We start from the raw sequence: 20565 nt of genomic DNA, 5'->3' as shown, positions 1-20565 counted from the left end.
TAAGAGAGACAATAAAAATATAGTTGTACAGCATATGATGGGCAAGGATGACCAAGCTCTGGACAAAGCAAGTGGTTTGTCAAAATACTATGTCCAGTGTCAAGAATAAACTCTCATGCTTACTGATCCATTCTTCAAGTTCAAGAGGTGAAAAAAAAAAAGTAGAAAACATTTATTTTCCTTTACCTTTCACTGTGACCTTGTGCTCTCCAGTGTTGGGGTGAGTGAAAATCTCCACATGGATGGACACCTCTCCCACAGCATCATCCACCCCAGAGCCTGACAGGACAGACAGACAGTGAGGGGGGTACATTAATACCCATGATCAAATCTTTGTGCTCCTGTCACTGACCAAACACGAACACAAGCCACTGTGTCCTTTTTATAAAAACAAGGGCACAGACCAATTCCATTTCATTTTCTTAAATTGAACATTGAAATGGATTTGGTTATAACTTTTTTGATATTACACAAAATATTGACTAGGCAAATGTTTCTTCATACCAAAAATAATTACTGTGTAACAGGCAAATCTAAAATAGGGCATAGTGATCTGTTTGTATATGTTGTGATCTGGAGGTGGACAATCAGACAAAGCTGCTATGAGTGGGCAGGAGTGTTTTAATGTAGGTTGTACTGCAGTAAGTTTACTGATGAAGGGATTAGTCCTCGTGAAGTGGCAAAATACCTCTAAACAACTACAGTAAGTTAATTTTCTACTGACCTAAAATATCCATATTATTTCCTTCAGTAAGTCATTGTGCACTGTGATTAGACACTGACTGAGAGGCCTTTGTGCAGCTTCAGCAACTCAGAGGTAACAATTTGGATGCAGTGAGGACAGTAATTTGAGCCCACTCATAGATGCATGGTGTCTGTTTGGATGCAGGGTTCTTAGTAAGAGGCAGAGAAGAAGACAGGAGAGAGGCTGAGAAACTGACAGTGTGCTTCCCCCAACACAGATCAGGTTGGGACATGCTCAGATGGATCTGGACAAGTGGACACACCCATTCCTCGGTAAAGACATTTACCCAAGCATGGTAGGAGGAGGGACAAGAGAGGGGAAGGAGCTAATAGGAGAGAGTAGTTTAACCTCTCAGATTTACCCAGCTCACAAAATAAAGCTGTACAGTGTGAAGAGGGACGTGTTTGGACAACACAAATTTTATTCATAAAGTTCTAGATAATATAACTAGGAACGCAGATGGAGCTAATCTGAGTATTATCTTTTAAGCCAAAATACCACATATATTTAAGTTAGTCTATGTGTGCACCATTTACACAAAATAGCTCAACTCTGGACGAGGGCCCGATTCAGGTTTTGGGGTCCTGGGTTCTATACTTTTAGCTGCAGGGCTGTTTTAGAGAGAAGAGGAGCATGACCTTTCTAGATGGCTCCACTCAGGCTCCAACTCTTTTGTCTGGGAGGGAGATGGTGGACAGATTTTTCCTCAGTGTCTCAGTGTGGTTTTGTGCTGCTGCTGTGAACAAGTGGTTTAATTCCACATACAACTCCAGAAGGATGTGGTGACAGATGGACATTAATTTTCAATGTTTTAATTAGTGTCTTCGCTCTGTCAACGGTATCTTTGTGGCGACGACCAGCAGCCTGTGTGCGTGTGTTTTCAACCAGCCGCCCACTAAACAAGGTGTCTGTGGGAGTTAGACGGCAGAGTGTTCCTGGCATGCAGCTCTCTGGGGAGCATTATGGGATTGTTGGTCTCGCTGCCAACAGGACCAAAGAGAGCAGCAGTCATCCATCTGGCCTTGTCTACACTGTGGAGGACGTCCATAAAAGATGAGAAAGAAACTTTGCTGGCTGGGTACGCAGGAAGATGCTGCCAGGAAAGTGCAGGCTTTTCTTCTTAAACAAGCACAGCAATCAGAGGTGCATATTTTGTACCATATTGCAAATGTTCACCAGAATAGACGTTAAATCTCAAACTTGTGCTGAGATCGCACTAAAGCACCAGCTGATTTAACTGCATATTCACAAATGGTCCTTGATTATTTCAGTTACAAATAATGCAGCTCTTAGCCTGCAGCGTGTAAGAATGACAGTCACCACGGATCAAAGTCCTCTTTCAGCAGCAGCCAAGTTTACAGGAATAAATTCCTGTGCTTTTCTCATTCATCCTTCTCTGATCATCTACTCTAATATGGTTGGGAAAACTCTCTGGTGAAATCTGCCTGGAATTGAATTTACAACCCCTTCTACAGTGAAGGATGTCTGGCAGCTGACGGCTTGTTTTCTATATCTACCTCCACCATGGAAGCTAAGAAAGACCACAATAAAAATATGAATTTTATAAGCCACTGAATATCTAATTATGAAACTTCTGGAAACTTCATTCTCAAAATTATATTCAGTTGAATGGAAAGTGTTGAAATATTTTACTTCAAAAAGCATCTTTTTGAATTGTCCTCTATTAAATTTGAATTAGATTCAATTTTGCAATTTCAAAAACTTGAACTTAGCTAATGGAGATTTCAAAAATGGGAATTTAGTCAACACATCCAAAGAAAAAGAAAACACAACTTGGGATGCATCATATTTTTAAGAGTCCCTCTTAACCTAACTCATTACTGTTTTCCATTCCAGTGTCGTCCATGTTAGAGGACTGTCAGTGTGCTGGAGCTTGTGCAGCAGCAAATGAGGTCAATACACAGACACTAAATTAGCCGAATGCTTACAGCTCCTGGATCATCCTCCGTGTGTGTGTGTTTGTGAGAAAAAGTCAAATCTTTTGATACAAATCTAAAGTGACAGAAATCAGAACATATGACCTGAGGGACTGCCTCTGATTGGCTCAGTCTGTGGAGTGGGGGGGGGGGATTGAGCACCCTTTTCTCATCATTGCTGCAGGGAGGGCCGCGCTGCACGTGGGAGCTCTGTGTGTGTGTGTGCCTGTGTCTCTGTCTGTGTTTGTGTGTGATGACAGAGCAGGCAGGGACAGAGGACCCTCCCAGACAAACTGAGCCAACAGCCATCATCGTCTTCTTAATCTACTCCTCTTCATCAGCGTCTTTCACTTCAGACACAGCGGGAGGGGCGGTAACGTGGGGGGAGAGGATTTCCTCTCTGTTTTCACAATACACTGCGCTTCTGCTTCAATAACCTTCAGTCTCACTCAGTCACATTGCTCTGCTCAGTCACTCGCCTTTCACCCACATGTACACACACACACAAGCGCACACTTGCTCGGCCCCCGGCCTCTCTGTGTGACATCATGCTGGATCAGGATTCCTCCACACTTTAATGCATTTCTGTTCTTTTTGTCTGATGTCCGCACATCATGCTTCAGTGTCTGCTCATACATACAGTCCATCTCGTATGTATTCAGTGCAGCTCCATACATACAGACATCAGTGTGTATGTTACATGCATGAATGCATAAAGTCCATGTTCTTATTGTTGTGGTGGGCATGTATGTGTGCGCAAAAAGGCAGAGATAGAAAGAAAAAGAGAGGAAGTATGTTCAGTCTGTGCATTGCACTTGTCTGCTGGGATGAGTTTGAGCAGGCAGGGGAGTTTCAGGATGCACATGGGGAGGGAGGTGGAGGGTGGAGAGAGCTGGGCTTTGGTCTGGAGGCTTTCTGGTAGTCCTGGATATCTCAGGCTCTGAGCCTGAGTGCCACATACCCTTGTCTGGGTAAACATCCTCACTAGTGGTGAACCTCACCCCCTTCCCGTCGAACACTGACCCACAGACGGGGCAGAAGAAGGGAGTAGACAGAGAAAGGAGAGACACGTAGAAAGATGAGGTTTGCAGAGGTTACAGAGAAGAAAAACAAACAAACATGTATACGTCTTTTGTCTAATGAGTTATTTCTACTGAACCAGGTCTTTTTTTGTTATTCTGATCTGCAGTGTGAATATGGTCCTGCAGCAAGCTGCCACGGATCTACTGCAGTAAAAGGTACTTCACGTATGCTCCAAAAACCACACGGCATCTTGCCTAATTAAATTTTAAGCGATCATCCACTCAAATGGCATTTCTACCAGCGGTGCTCAGCATCAGCGCTTCCACAGAGATGATGGCTGTTATTGTAGCCATCTGATGGTGGGATGGAGGCTGAGCAACAGAATCAAAGAGCGAGAGAAAAGAGGGGGTGGGTATTTATTTTTCTCATTGCAAATAGCTGTCAGATCATGTAAAGAATAGTCTACATGTTTCCGCAGGCTTTATGCTCTACAAAGCACGCAAGACATTTTCAGGATATAAAGCTCAGCGTTTGGGGAACCCTAATGTCAACAAAGGAGTGGGAGACACTGAGTAGAGTGGCTCCTCGGAGAGCACAACAAAAAAAACGGGATATAATGATGATCTGAATCAGAGAATTACGTAACATTGGAAAATAAGTTTGCATCTAGCAAATGAAGATATTGAAAGGTAAAGAGAATCAAAAGTCAGACAGAGAAAGGGAGGAGCGTCACTGAGAGAAAAGACCATCAGGTTACCTTGTGTGTTCTGTGACTGGACAAAGGTCTTAATGAGTTTGTCTGTGGCCTGTGTGTAGAGGGAGAGGGCGTAGTGGAGAGACTGGAGGTCAGGACTCTTCTCTAGGAAAGTCTTCTTCAGACCGACACCACCAGCATGAAAGTATTGCTAACATACACAAAGGCAGACAGAAAAAAAAGAAAACAGAAGTTGATTAATGTCCTGCTGCAAAATATTATTGAAGAAAAGAAGGTACTTTTTAATTAAAGAGAGATATCTGACAGCATGAAATACTGTGATGTCCAATGTTAGCTTTCTAAAATTGTAATGATAAGTTGATTAATTGATTAGTGGATCTACAGAAAATCAGACGCTATTTTGATAATTGATAAAGCCTTATTTTTCAAGCATAAATGCCAAACATTTGATGGCTCCTAGTTCTAAAATGGGACAATTGGCAGCTTTATCTTGACTCACATTATAGTGAATTGAAAATTTTTGGCTTTTGGACCGTTGGACAAAAAAAGAGCTTTTTATGTCATCACCTTGTGCTGTAGTAAAATTGTGATGGGCATTTTTCACTGTTTGCAGGTGTTTTATAGAATAATGATAAAAATGATTAAAAAAAAACCCAAAGAAACTGGCATAGGATTAAACAATGTAAAATAATAATTAATTGCAGCCCTACATTGCAAAATCATTGCTGACACTCATGTCTATGTAGCAACAGCTCAATAGAGGCATTGAAGTATTAATTAAATATGTATATTACCTCTGGTGGTGCTGATTTTATTTGCATGTAATAGAAACACCCATGCAGTTAATAGTAATTTTTCTCATTTTACAATTACATTTACTCATTTGGCAGATACATTTATCCAAAGTGACTTACAAGTGAGGGACATCACTAAAGCCTCAGTGCAGGAGGAAACAAACTACTACATCTATTTAATCAGTGGAAGGTTTTGCTCTCTGCTGTAACTTAAAATGCTTTTCCCAGTACATCACATGTTCCAACATACAGATAACTTAAACAAATAAATCACAGAGCTGTAAAGCAACAAAAGTTTTACAATCCGTCCTTGTAGACAACACTACAGAGCAGATTTGTCTTGGTAAAAAGCATATGCGTGATATGTGATTTACTACTCTTCCACTTGTCATGCACATATGAAGGTGACTTTCTACCTTGATGGTGTCGAGAGCCAGCTCGATCACAGCGCACTGCTTAGGTGTGAGTGCCTTGGCCTCCTCACGGACCATGTGCTCCTGAAGACAACAGCGAGAGAAGCACAGGCCAGAATGACAATCTGTCCATTCGTATACTCCGCCTCATATTTTCTAAGCGATTAGAATCAGTGGTGTAAAAACATATTGTACCTTCAGCTTGGACAGCTGTCCCAGCTCCTTGGCAGCGTTAAAGATGAGCTGAGTGCCCTGGAAGAGACACAGAGAGAAAGACAGAAAGAAGAAAGGTAGACAGGCAGAGAGAGAAGAGTGTCGTTATTATCATGACAAAACAGGGCAGCAGTAAACGGCTTAGTGTCACACTGAGGACAGCAACGTTTCTGACACACACATTCATAAACAGTCACTCTAAGCCACTTTACAGATGTCAAGGTACTTTTTCCTTCAAGTGCTGTTATCATACTTATCTGTGTTTTATTCCAAAACATTACACTCCGCTGTGCACCCACACACACACAGATTGAGACATTTCAGTACGAAGAGAAGGGAAAGTGGTTCAGCTCGTGGCAAGGGCAAGAAAGTAGACATACTTATGCACTCAGGAACACACACATGCACACACACACACACACACACACACACACACAGACACACCTAGCAGCTCTGCAGTTTCACTGTGGTGTACGCAGGTATTTACAGGAAGCCCAACCTAATGCAATACTCTGGTAAGAGGATATATCACTGAGTGCTACTGACTGCTCCTTCAAATCCTATCTTTGGTTACAGCTCTAGACATGAAATATAGTTTTACAATGTACTGTAGGTGGCTACCGCCTGTGGAAGTTTTAATAATCTCACAAACGTCACAGTAATGCCAGAAAATGAAACAAAATACACAAATCGGTGCACAGGAGGTTCATTATATCATAAGAACTATAGAGAAAAATAAATATGCAGCTTTGAAACTGTTTTGTGTCTGGTCATTTAAGCTGTATTTCAGATACTTAAGATTCAGGCAAGCAATGTGTGACAAGATCATGTGGGAGTAATAGATGATTGAACCTTTTGTTGCCAAATTACAAGCAAATTCAAATGCACCATAAACCCTTGGGTAAAGGGGCTCACATTCACTGGCCTGTAGCTTTGGCTCACAGAGCTCAGCCACTCTGACATGTGTTTCTGTAATTGAACCACGCCCTATTTTTCTCTTGTAGATGTAGATAGACCATCACAATACAAAATGATGTGTGTTTTTTTCATATTAAATTATATGAACTCTCTGACCTGGGGTTTGTGGTGTGTTTGAGCACAAATGCAGATTAGAGTGTATGACCTGTGACCTGTGGTGAGGCTGGGAGTGCAGGTAGCTACTCGCTACAGCATCTGATAGTGGGATTTTTGCTGCATATAACCAACACTATAGAGGAATGTTATGTAAAAACAAGTGAAAAATCAATATCTCCACTGCTTTGTTTGACTGGGGAACTAAAGGAGAGAGAGACGGAGACACGGAGAGAAGACATAGAGGAGAGAGACAAGACACATTGATCTGAAGGGGTTTAGTCCTTACATCACTGTGAGAAGCACTCTTCAGCCTCCCCTGGAAAGACAGCATGTGGTTAATACTTCAAGCAGTGGCCAGTCTCTGTAGTCTGACTTCACTCTGATTGATTAGTACGCAATTAAAAGTGCACATGTTGCTTCGCAAAATGTAAACAAAATTTGAGGATGCCAGAGATGTCACCTTCTTTCAGTTAGCTATTTGTTTTGCTCTCCAAACACAAGTATGTTTTTTTGTCTTAAACAGACACAGAAAAATGTGACAGGAGTAAAGGGATGTGACAAAAAGCTTCTTCAGAAATATTCAGGTGACATTTGCTTATTCTGCATAGTGGTCAAATCCATTTTGATGATCATTACTGTGCTATTTTATGGAGAGGCTATACAGCAATGGTACCACACTATGTAGTCTGATACTGGGGCCACTTTTACATGCTATTCAAAACAAAAACAAAACACAGTACCAGGAAGCAAACGTTATACTGTAAAGTAAAAATCCTAATGTAACTTAACATATGATGACATCAAATGTCATCGCAATAAATATTTTTCTATCATTTAAATAAGATATACTACATAAATATAAGACAATGAGATAGTTTGATATTTTGGGAAATACACTTATTCTCTGTCTTGCAAAGTGTTGGATGAGAAAATTGTCTTTCTATGTTAGCTTAGCTTAGCATGAAGGGCGGAGACAGTCACCAAACCAGCGCCACCAAAGGTCACTAATTAATACATCACATCTTGTGTGTTTACGCCAACAGAATGTAACTACGGACGGATGGATGGACAGACAACCTGAAAACGATATGCCTCCAGCCCTGGCTGTTGCCGGCACGAAGGCATAAAAACAACATGTTTTGATTTTACAGCAGTTGTGTGTCAGACCTATGGCAAACTCTAGGAAGTGACTGTGTTTGACAGCTGATCACCAAGAAATAGTTACAGCACGTAAAAACCATCATTTCCTGTTCCATTTATCTACAGATTAAACAAACAGGACTTTGCTGGTATATGTATTTTTGAGCTTTAGACACAGCCAGACCAGGTGTTCCTGCTTCCAGTCTTGATACTAAGTTAAGCGACTACTAGCTGCATCTCTATACTTAAACCTGCAACAACTTATTATTATCAAACCCGATGTAATGCACAGACATGAGAGTATCAATCCTCTCATCTAACTCTCAGCAATAAATCAAAAAAGCGTATTTCCCAAAATGCCTATACTAAACTCCTCTGCTCAAAAATGAAAATATCAGTATATCGTGGAATTCATTAAATTAAAGCTCTATGTGATGACTTTCCAACTTGGTCAGAATTCACACCTTCTGACTAAGAAACACATCTTTCCTGTTCATTAGAATAAAAAAAAAACACACATTTCAGCCCTTCAATTTTGTGCCAGATCAAAATAGCCAACAATTAAGGTTCTTAATTAAGCAAACTGCTTTTCTATATACATAAGAGTCAACTACAACAAAAACATTAAAATAAAAAGTAATGGTTAGCTCACTTTGAAAAAGTCACCACATAGAGCTTTAAATACTTCAGAGTATTTTCACACAGTTCATTGAATCCATCTTGTATTTTGACTGAACATCAACCAGAACCAATAAACTCTGGTGAGAAACAGCAGCCGGTACATCAGGACTACCAACATAATACCAGCATTACAATAATCATATGACGACAGAACATGAGACCAAACCAGGACAGACCAACATGACAGGTCTGCAGAGACATACAGTACAGTACAGTGTTGTATAGTATAGTGAGAGAAGACTGCAGTGTTGAAATAGATCAGATGCAAGCAACAAACCCACAGTGGGGGGGTGGGGTGGTCAGGACACAGTTCAAACAGGAGAGAAAGGTGGGGTAGGGGAGGGGCGGTTGAGGGGGATAGAAAGGGGGAGGGGCTGGAGGTGGGGACAGGACACCGGATACCAAGCCACCCAGAGATCAGAGTCACCCCACCAGAGTCCCGGTAAAAGGACACAATGCATGAGAAGAAACAAGGCAACACTAGGCGCAAGAGAGGAGTACCACTTCCTGTTTGAGGAGAGTGTTCAGAGAAGAAGAGACAGCAGAAGAGGGGGGCATTGATTGGTGGAGATTGTTGAGGGGGGTGGGACCTATCAGAACCAGTCAGGAATGCACCATGCTTCTGTCTTCTCAAAAGAGAGACAGAGTTGGAGAAGAGAAGAGAAGAGAAGAGAAGAGAAGAGAAGAGAAGAGAAGAGAAGAGAAGAGAAGAGAAGAGAAGAGAAGAGAAGAGAAGAGACGAGACGAGAAGAGCGATGGGACAGATCAGAGAGGCGAGGCTGTGAGGAGGGAGAGGATGTGATGTGGGGCAAAAAACAGGGGAAGATCGCAGCCACATATAGCAGAGAATCAACCACCGTGGACGGACAGACAGACACACACGCAGGAGTGCTGTACTTACAATCATCTGTGGAGGGAGAGCGGTGGGAGCAGGATGTAATAGTAATCACAACAACAACAACCAGAGAGAAGGGTCAGTCAAGCTGCAAAGAGCCCCACATCAATCAAAAACACAAGTTTGGGCCTCAGGGCTGGAGGGACGAGGAACCAATTTACACCTGTCTAAAGCCTGGACTAAGGACGGGTTGACAACTGAGAAGGGTCCGAAAATAAGTGACTTTAATACTATGGAAGTGTTTTAGCTTTTAACAGCAATTTCAAATGAGGAAACAGCTTTCTGGAGATGATCAAGTGGCTCTTTCACACATTCAGAGCTCACTATCTTTATCGGTCGTATTTCCTGTCTCTGCTCAATTGGACAGAGGCTAACTGCAGACATATGGCATCTGAGGCTGAGCCAGTCGTGATAAGACAGTACTGGCGAGCACTGCACATGATAAACAGAGATTAATAATCACCTTATTAATAGTGATATGAGGCTCTTTTGTTTATAACCAAACACAAATAAGAACATATATATCCAAAACAAAAGAAAACAAGTGGCTGCTTTCCAAAATGTATGAGTCTTTTTGGAAGTGGGCCAGATCCTTCGGGCAAACATTTTCTGCCACTCTGTTGTGCGTTACTCATAAATCAGGAATCGCTCCAAATAATTGTTAGCTGACAAACTGGAGAGCAGCCATGAGCCGGTGTTATAATGATATGGTGCACTCCTTTCCCTTTTCATTTTTTTATTTATTATTATTATTTTTTTAAGGGTTTCATTTTGTTTACTTGGATGAATGAAGGTACCAGGGGCGATGTTGAATATAATGTGTGCAGGGGTTGAGGAGTGGATAGGATGCCATGTAGATGTGATGCAAAAGCAGTTTGATCCTCCTCTGGCATTTGTTTTAAACGAGGGCCATCTTGAATCGCAACACGCACAAAATGTCTGCCTCTGTATTATTCCCTTCCCTCACTCGCCACCTCCTCCTCCTTTTTCTTTTGATGCTGCCTTGGCAGTTGGAGGTGTGGGTTTGTGAATGTGTAGGCGCATGTGTGTTACATGTTTTGTAAATCAGCTCTCTGCTGTCTACCTTACACTGTGGTCATCAGCAGAACATATACAATACTCAAATCTTTCTATTCCACGTCGTTTTCCCACAGGAACATGCACACTCACATTAATCAATAAGCTTTTTGGAGTAGACTCTGGACACGTGTATGTGTTTATGTGTTTGCATGTGCACAGTCATGTATAAGTGTTAATATAAGTAGTTTGGCATTTGTATTGTGTGTATTTGCATGGTTGTATGCCTCTGTATGTGCGTTTGTAGGTCTGCGTGCTCTCACCGTTTGGTCTGTGAGTGGCGGCAGGACGATGGTCTTCTCCATGGTGTTCATCACCAGCTTCCACAACTCCTTCAACACACGTTTCAGCACAGTCTTCTCACAGATCTTAGCAAACAAAGTCAGGCTGGCAAGAGGTGTGGGGGGTGGGGGGGTGGGGGTGGGGGTGGAGAGATGGATAATAAGCAGCCAAACAAGGCAAACACTGTTCTGTTGAAGAGAAAGTAATTTAAAAACAAGAAGAAGAAGAAGATGGAACTGAAATGGGCGGCTGCTAAAAAAATTCCCTCATGACCAAAAAGATAAAAAGCACAAAAGCTGAGACTTTAGGGAATTTCAGTACTTATCCTTCTCATCCAGAGTCAAATAAACTTTTTTATGTCTCTATGAACAGTTTGGATGTTGAGTAATAACATTAACTTGACGAGATCTATAAGTGACGATGAAATTAAGTGCAAATCCCTCTCAAAAGTGGGGAAATTACATACAGATATTAAACTTCTGTGTGTGGATTGCTGGTATAACTCCCCTTGAGCTGCAACTTAACCTCATACACATTTACACATCATTTTAAATTATGCTAACTTGACTTTTGCTGAGACAAAAACAAGGCATCCACAGGTTTGACGACTTTGCATAAATAGGTTGAATAATAAAATGCCTATAAAACTGAAAAATCCTTTTAGACTGCCACTAAAAGGCAGATGTCCTCACTTGCTGTCCAGGAACTCCATGATGGGCTGCAGGACGTTGTCAGCATCCTGGGCCACGCTGCTGGCATTTCCTACATTTGACGTTCCCTTCACCTGAGCCAAGATGTCTCCCATCTGCTTCACATTCTCCTCAATATGAGGCTGGAAACTGCAGAGAAAGAAGTAGAGGAAGATTTTAATGAAAACTGTCGAAATATACATCACATTAATGACAGAGTTGAGGAGTTTGCAGTGCAGATCTCTCCAGGGAGGTGAGTGTGGATGGCACTGACTGTGTGGGTGAGTTTCTACCTGACAGCAAAGACCCTGCTGAGATCATCCATGACGTTGTTGAGCTTAACCTGCAGGTCTTTCAGGATATCGCTGGCCTCCACACACAGCTGAAGCACATAAAGGGAAACACACACAGACACAGAGCTGGTTAGAGTAATTAGGAAGTAATAAAGTCACTAATGTACACATGCACATAAAGTTTAGCCTGTGAATAATACCAGATGGGGGTTGGACAGAGAGGGGGAAACACTTACATCTTTCCCACCCATCGCTTCAAACATCTTCTCCAGTTGAACTCTCAGCTGTTGGATGTTGTTGATCAGGATGCAGGGCTGAGAACAAGATGGCATATGTCTGTCTGAAACACTTCCAAATTCAAAATGCATCATCCTTCTTATGGTGCAGGATTCAAAGAAACAATGCTTACAAAGAAAGACAAATATACTGAACACAACTGTTTCATAGAATCAACTGATTTTAATGCATGGAAAAAACAGCAGAGTTAAAAACTGTTTAGAGTTGGCTGAGCTGACTCCTCTGCAAGAATCTAAATGGGTTCATCAAGTCTTTGGCCACTTACCACTTTCTCCATGGTGACATAGTTGGCAAACAACTTGGAGATTATATCAGCATAGGAGAGAAGTACATTGCTGATGGTCTGGAGACAGAAACAAGAAAGAGCAACAGGTCATCAGTCATCAGGGGATAATGTTTAAAAATGATGTTGCCTTTACTAAAACTGTCTTTAAAGACATCTTTCTTGTATATTGATTTTATAAGGTATGATTTTACTGCAAATTGCAATTGTTCTGAATCTACCTTGGCAAATCGCTTCATGTAGTGTCCTACAATCTGAGGATCTGGACACTCTAGCTTCCTGATGATCTCAAAGCTCTGGTTGAGCTGGGAAAACACGTCCACCACCGAACACGAGAACAGAGCATGTTCTGATGTGACCTGGAACTGTGTGGCAGAAAAGATGTGCAAGAAAATTAGAAACTGGGGAAGGAAATAAACAGGGAGAAGGTGTGGCAGGGAAAAGACTAAGGGAAAGGGATGAGTAGGGGTAACAGGTGAGAAGCTGGGGTTCAAGGGAGGATAGCAAGATGTGACCTCTGGGCACCTGCGGCCATATAGAAAGACTGTTTGACACTATATTTAACTGAACCTTTGGTATCCTTCACTGCATGTACAGAGCCTCAACCACACTGCCAGTTAGACAGCCATCCGCTGACAGGGGGGAGCTCTTGTCTGTCTCCTTGTAATTGGCTGCTGGTTTGTGCCTGGTCTCTAATTGGCTAGAGGTGAGTGTGCAGGTGCTCTTCCAGAGAGTCTGAGTAATGAGGTGAGAACAGCTTTCCTGCAGTCAAAACTCTGAAATAAGGCCATTAATTCACAATATCCTGCTGTCACAGAGTTATCTGCCTCCTCAAGCACATGCACGTCTCATCCGCACTGCTTTCAACTTCCGAGGAATCTCTTTACACGACGAAGCACTTCTACGGAAACATCCTCTTAGCCCAAACACACTTTCTGCTGTGAGTCTGCGCTGCTGTGTCCATTATTCTGTTGCTGCCTTTGAAGAATGCAGGGGAGGAGGGGAGAAGTGAGGAAGGCAGCGCGGGAGGGAGGAGGAAACTTTGGCTGATTACTTTGAGTGTGACAGAGGAAGTACAAAGGATGGATTACAGTAATTCTGTCTGAACAACAACTCAGCGTTTCCACAGGGGTGAAGGGGAGATAAGGAGAAGAACAGCTGCAAACTTTTACCCCATCTTTTTTGTCTCTTTCCAAAGCACCGTGCAGAAAGTCCCGAGACACTTCCTCGTTTTCGTCCAACCACTGGATAACAAATGGCTCAAACCACCTACGGAGAGCAGAAAGCCAAGAACACCAAAATTACACAAGGAAAAAAATATTTAATCCTATATTCTTATTTTCTGTTTTCAGGGGATGTGTATGTCTGTGTATGAGGCTGCAAAACAGTGATGGTCAAGCTGTTACTCACGCAGGATATTCAGGCACTCTGCTCTTAAAGAAGGGCAGGTCTTTGCAGTACTCATTGTACAGCCACTTGACCTTGAAGTGCAGGTTCATGTAATCTGCACTCTTGCACAAGCGATTTTTTTCATGCTCTGAGGGAAAGAATAAAGGAAACAAATCCGTGTTGAGTTTCTCCTGCGTGTTTAAGCTAAGTCCACCTGCAGTCACCACAGATCCTCTGCGCATACAGAGGCGTCGGCCCAGTGTCAAACACACATCCTCATGGACTTGTTGAACATAATCAATGCTTTAAGTACACAGCCACCTTTTGCGTAGCTATCATAGCACAGCCTAATCCCATTACAAAAAGAGGGCCGCACAATTTTGTTGAAAAAATTAAACATTAATCAAACCTAAAATTGAGGATCTTTCAGGCTTTGCATAATCTGTAAAAAAAACTTAACTTTTTCAGTTTTTCATTCATCAAAAAATGTGAGCAGGGACATTTAGGATTTATTTTCTGATATTTTTTTTAAACTGGGAAATATATGTATGTCTGCCACAATAATGTAGTTGTCTTTGTGCATTTGGTAACACAAAACCAACCATAAATCAAACAATTTGTGCATAATCAGTACGATACTTTGAGTATTTCTTCAACAAATGATGAAGAACTTGTCAATATCCATTTTATATGTAAATTGACCAAAATTTTGTCCCCCCTGCCATGGCCATTCTCAGCGCCATGGCCTTCTAATCACAAGATCCCTGCTATGAATTAATCTTTTTGACTCCCCATATATAGTAATGGAGCTGGATTTTAATTTCTCGCTTGGGGACAATAAAATCTGTCTTTCTAATAGGGAGCTCCATTTGGGCCAATTAACTGTAGCTCATAACCCATTTGACCAGCTCTCATGAAATTTGGCCCTTTATGGGATGAGGAAAGCTACTTGTGATTGTTTGATTGCTATAAAATCTCCAAGCCTGATTTTGAACAGACCTGATAAATGTCATTTAAACTAATGAAAGCACTTGAATGATCTACAGCATTTACATTTAAACAACTGGAAATAGTATAGTAATAATATCCATTCAACCCTCTAAATAATCTTTATGAAGTGCAGATCAAATGCACTATATTGTCTTCTGTGTTTGGTCATTAGTGCAAATGCAAATGCTAGTGCTTGAACCACAAAATCACTGTTATAGTGGTTACATTTATCGAACAAGTAATCAGTGCTTTGACAAGGCTCTGTCATTTATAAGGCACAAAGTATCAATTATATGCACTCACCCTCCATTGCATATTTCATATCCTGAGCAAACAGGTTCCACATCACTTCAGCACTGATTTTACCCACGTTCAGCTCCTGGGGAAATCTTGATGGAGGAGAAAAGGAGGAAGGCTTACTGTATATGCACTTTGAAAGGAAATAGATAAGAGCCTAGTAGTGCGGCTGAAAAGGTATTAAGAGAAGAGACAGGGTAAACAGTGCAGAAGTAAACTACCATTAATAAGGAAATGTGATCAAATTTGAAAAAGAGAGGCCACAGAGATGAAAGACAATACAGAAACATACTGGTTTAGACAGGGAGTGTAGGAGTTCTTGTCCTCCTCGATGATGGAGACGATAAGTGTGATGAGTTTTGACCAGAAGTCCAGATTCTTGATGCTTGGTCCCTGCTCCTCAGGAGGCACGGCGCCCTGCTTGGCCTGGAATCACAACAAAATGAACACAGAGGTTTTTTCTTTTTGCCTGCTGGTCACTTTGCTTTAAAATATGGCAAACAAAAGAACTATCAACTTGCACGCTCTGCAGATAATTGTGTTCTTCTAAAACAAAGTGTTTTAAAGCCAAAGCATGTCTGTTTTTTGACCAATATTCTCATCATCATGATATAAACATTAGGCCACGCTGCACATATTAAACCTCTAGTCACATATTAATAAAATAACCAAGGGGCAATTCTTCCAAAAAGTAGTGAAGTTGTGTAACTGTGTGACCACTCAGTACTCTTAATTTGAGTTTTACTAATGTTATTTTTTTATTGTCTAAGACAGACAGACAATTTTTTGAAGGGGATTCTTGACTGTGTTGTTAATTCAACAATTCATACATATTCAACTCTTGCTGCTCAAACAGCTTTAAACAGACACAGAATGTCAACTGTCTGGACGACTTCTTTGAAATAGCTGAAGATGTGCTGGAAGAAAAAAAAAAAAAACTAAGCCGAGCCCTGCAGGGGCTGACAAGTGAAGAATGATCTTGCAGAGATTTCAACAAAATATAGCAACGTCCCTCAGGATGAAATGTTTTATTCAAAGGGAAAAAATGCTTATTTGAAATTCACCAGGGAGTCTGAATGGGGCTGGTGCTTTAATGAGGACTCAAAGCAAGTTCTAGAAATCCCTGTTGAAATCTGGTGCAGGAGTGATGGATGGAAGAGCCTGGCCTACTCAGACTGAGAGGATGATGGGGACTCTCCACACACAGACACAAAGTACGTGTGTGCACAGACACCAGAGTCACAATGCATTTTACACATCACTGAGGACAATGCAGAAATCAAGCGGAGAGGGTGGACTTCAAAGGTTCACTTGAAGAAAACCGCTGGTCAAGTTTGAAATGATTACTAAATCATCTCTTTCAGTGAGTTTAGAGTTAGACACTGGTTTATCCTGTTTGTTTCTTCTGAACCAAATTACTGCCAAAGAAAAAGAAAAGTACATCAGTCTTTGGACATTTGCAACAGAAAAGTTAATTCCAATAATGTCTAGCACCAAGCAGACCATAAGTCCATAGACAAACCTGGCAACCCAGAGAAAACAGACTGGGTCTATGCTGCCAACATCCAGAGGTAGAGACAGAGCAACACTTCTTGCTATAGTGTAGCCTTTAGAGCTTTAGAAAAAAGTTTTATTTACCAAAAGAAATCTCAAACACAGAGTATTTGACACATACTAACATCTAAAAAATTTACTCAGGGAAAAAAAAAACACAATGTGATGTCAGTCTGAGGGAAAACCAACAGAACAACACATTAAGAAATACTGAGCTCCCTAAAAATCTTCCCTGTCTTTTTGATCAAGTATTTCTTTTTTTTTCTTAAATTGTTTGTGATAACTTGTTTTTTTATTATAGTGCACTATGCAGCAATGTGCTAGCCATTTGTGTGTCTCTTATTTTCTTACACTTACACAAATTATTATTCTTAAATGACATTTGGCAATGCTGTACTTATTGCACTAATTGTGGTCATTTAAAATTTTGATGAAGAGAAAGAGAGAGAGAAAGAGAGAGAGAGAGAGAGAGAGAGAGAGACAGAGAGACAGAGAGAGAGAGAGAGTAACTTTCACTCACACCTACACAGACATCCAGTTCGTTGCTGTTTCTTACCGGGTCTGTCTGATACTCGCGGCTGTAGAGCTCATGACAGTTATTAAAGATGTACTCGTAGGTGGAGTTGAGACAGGCTTTGACACAATCCTTCACTACCTGACTGGCTCTGGGTGGAGACTGAAGTTCTTGAACCTGAACACACACAGAGAGGGAGAGAGACAGTTCAACTAAACAAGTGCCTCATTAATTCACCAGATTATGGCGTTTAAGAACGGTTTTAGCGTGTTCTTGGTGACAAAGAATACTTTGTAAGAATACTCCTGAGGAAACTGTGAATAAAGTTCATGAGTACATGAAACACAGTTGACAACCAATAAGTCTCTGGAGGAAAGTGGGAGAAGACGGGACTGTACCTTCATTCTGAAGAAGGTGATACTGGTGAGGAGGTCCACTGTGGACTTGAGGTCCTGCAGCCTCTCAGGACTGCTGGCTGGGAAGTTGTTCTGCAGTCAGACAAAAAAAAAAAAACAGTTTGCCAGCAGCAGCAGATGATATCACACCCATCTTTGTCCAGTGTGTTTTTTGTGTCCATGGGCAAGATCCGGCACAGTCACACAATTTCCACTACCACCAAACCCTTACACTTGTTACTGTGTGGGTGTGCAGTGTTTGACGAATGTGTCTATGCGTGTTTCAGAGGAGCTGTCACTCTAATTAACACATCCGACTGCTTTGTTTTACTGTTCCTTACAAAGAGAATCAGGAGGAAGAGAAGTATAACAGATATTATAGAAGATAACACATGAGTATAAACAGTGAGATGGAGATACATCTTACTCGGTACATGGACAGGTCGATCCTCAGAGAGTTGTGCAGCTGATCTAGAAGCTTGACAAATCGCTCTTTCTGTGGGTATTACAACACATATGATAAGAGATTTTAACATTATTAAACATATAGCAGACACACTACACTGCGTTATATATGAAGATCCAGAAATTTAGCACCATGACAAATAAGTGTTCAGTAAGCACAGGAGTTATGTTATTGTGGTTTTTGGATAAATTTGGGAGAAAGAAACTATTTGATGAACAGAACTGTGCCAGCTGTTGAATTTCCTGTTTCTGCAGTGACTCACCCCAAAGTTAGAAGCAGCAAAGCGGTCAGAGGCAGAGACGTTGTTAGTTGCCTGGGTGGTGTGGGCGTAGTAGGCATTGATGTTAGCCAGCAGGGTGCTCATTACTGCCGGCACACCTGGGCACATGTACTTAGATGACAGGCAGGCAAAGTGGCTGCAAATGATGGACAGACATGTAAACAAACACTGGATACTAACAGCTTACAGAGAGCTTTGATGCATGCAAACCAGCGGGTTTCTGACAGTAACATACGTCATTGCCTGGTAGATGGACTCCACTCCATAACGCATGGCAAACTCATCCACAATCTCCTGGGGAGTCTCCTCAAAGTAAACCTTCCATGCATCATCCCCTTTGGCATCAGGGATCTTTACCACACCGTTGTTCTGGATGTCTGTCACATAGTGGAAAAGGTTCTACAGAGAGGAAGCATGAAGGAGTTAGAAAGAACATTGAAGGAGATGTTGGAAGATACATTTCACTGTGCAAAAATGAAGCAGAGTTCAACCTCTCAACCTGTTTATCTTTAAATGGCTGTGCTGGTTAAACTAGCCATTAAACTAAATTATGAGGCCAGCACAAGGTGCTGTCTTCGTACTCGGCCATAAAGCGTTATGCTGTTGTAAAACATCCTGAGTTGGCTTTGTGGTTTATGGCCACTTATCTTCAGCAATAACAGTGGTCATTTGTCGGTTAAGGTTCAGCTAATGTGCTCTGTTGAGTAATGGGCCGAGTAATGATTCCATACAAGGATGTGATTGGCCTACAAATCAATCAGCAAAGTCCTCTGCACAGAGCGGCGCAGACTAGAAATGTGTCTGATGTCTTTGCTGTTGGAAGAGGTCTTTACCTTACCAGAGCTAAGCAAACTTCACGGAGTATTAACTTAAGTTTAATTTGGAATGGATCCATTATGGAAGTGAACATCAGTCAAGTAAATTAACCTGTATGGCACGGTTCATTAGGAAGACTTGGCCCAGAGATAGATGCACAGACACATACACACACAAAGGGCTGAAACAGTAATATAAATCCATATGTTTTATTTAAATGCTTAATCTGCTTAGTGTGCAGTGTACAGGTTCACATATAATACAGACTGTAGAGCCTCAAATAAATGGTCTGCATAATGTTGTGCATATTGTGCAATGAACTGACTGTTGCACACTACTACAGAGTGGACTACTACTGCAGAGTACTTTGAGCACAGGAATAAGTATCAGCAGTAAACTGGACTAAAGTATCAAAAGTAAAAGAAAAGGCCCTTTCAGTGGTAAAAGTTAGTAGTACATCAACATAGTTTAATATTCTTGTTTTTGTTTTTGCTGGCATGGATATTTACTATTTGTTTGGTAGTTTAAAGTTTTACATATTATGCAGGTTCTTTCTTTTTATTTTGCAATAAAAGGTTTCATAGATAAATGTAGTGGAGGAAGAATTCCAAAATTTACAAAGATAGTAGTAATAGCAGTGGAGTAAAGATATAAATTCTCAAGAAAATGCACATCAGTATTTTAAGTATAGCTCTTGAATAGATGCATCTTATTACTTCCTGCCTATTCAAACATACAAACACACACACACACTGAGCTTACCTCATGCAAACAGGTGTACTGAACGTGATAGGGGGCGACCGTCTCCTCTCCTTTGATCTCTACGTTAATGTGCATGCGGATAGCTCCAGACACAGCTGATTTGTCTGTACGCTTGTCTGTAAAGAGCACAAGACAGACAGCAACACAGTTATCAAACTCACTGCTAAAAAAGTCTCAATCAGGTGTCAATAGTCATCTCACTGCAGGGTCATGAGAGCTGATTACTGGATTAGTGCAGTAGGAGTGATGTGGACTATAAATTCAACTGACCGAGATTGTACCAGACGTCCATCTCTCCACTCAGAGTGCGGACCTCGATGATGGTTTGACCGAGGAAGTCGTCTGACTCCCGCTTGAACTTCTGCTTCACACGAGACTTAATATCATCGTCCTCGTCCCACACTCGCACCTTAATCCGATCTGAAGAGTTGTGACACTCACTACATAGACAGAAGCAGAGAATGAGCCACAGTTTACACTGACAGTTGGCCAAGATGACCAGATGGATTACTATCTTGAGTCATTAAATAGGAAATTGTAAACACAAAAAC

The 20565-nt window shown here is 41.4% G+C and overlaps 1 protein-coding gene across 5 annotated transcripts in view; it reads right to left on the bottom strand.

The window, feature by feature from the left end:
- The window catches only part of unc13a (unc-13 homolog A (C. elegans)), a 47023-nt gene that overhangs the window by 3388 nt on the left and 23070 nt on the right, over positions 1–20565 (bottom strand). For 2 of the 5 annotated variants that reach the window (XM_071487523.1, XM_071487525.1), the window contains 22 exons: positions 20285–20454; positions 20015–20130; positions 18672–18835; positions 18419–18572; positions 18118–18186; positions 17694–17783; positions 17338–17472; positions 15520–15653; positions 15234–15319; positions 13962–14088; positions 13724–13820; positions 12773–12916; positions 12534–12611; positions 12208–12285; positions 11972–12060; positions 11682–11828; positions 10971–11094; positions 7201–7230; positions 5823–5879; positions 5631–5711; positions 4463–4610; positions 187–279 (listed from right to left, as the gene is read on the bottom strand). In XM_071487523.1, coding sequence (XP_071343624.1) covers positions 187–279; positions 4463–4610; positions 5631–5711; positions 5823–5879; positions 7201–7230; positions 10971–11094; positions 11682–11828; positions 11972–12060; positions 12208–12285; positions 12534–12611; positions 12773–12916; positions 13724–13820; positions 13962–14088; positions 15234–15319; positions 15520–15653; positions 17338–17472; positions 17694–17783; positions 18118–18186; positions 18419–18572; positions 18672–18835; positions 20015–20130; positions 20285–20454 — 2411 coding nt within the window. Of the gene's footprint in view, positions 1–186; positions 280–3643; positions 3701–4462; positions 4611–5630; positions 5712–5822; positions 5880–7200; positions 7231–10970; positions 11095–11681; positions 11829–11971; positions 12061–12207; positions 12286–12533; positions 12612–12772; positions 12917–13723; positions 13821–13961; positions 14089–15233; positions 15320–15519; positions 15654–17337; positions 17473–17693; positions 17784–18117; positions 18187–18418; positions 18573–18671; positions 18836–20014; positions 20131–20284; positions 20455–20565 lie in introns of all 5 variants that reach the window. The other 3 variants (XM_071487524.1, XM_071487526.1, XM_071487522.1) reach the window with 2 other exon arrangements.

The sequence above is a fragment of the Trachinotus anak genome, unplaced genomic scaffold (genome assembly GCF_046630095.1).
Source record: "Trachinotus anak isolate AG129_WGS33_773 ecotype Australia unplaced genomic scaffold, CSIRO_AGI_Tana_v1 ptg000010l, whole genome shotgun sequence".
NCBI lineage: Eukaryota > Metazoa > Chordata > Actinopteri > Carangiformes > Carangidae > Trachinotus > Trachinotus anak.
The sequence above is the reverse complement of the archived record's forward strand: the minus strand, read 5'-3'. Positions and strand labels throughout refer to the sequence as shown.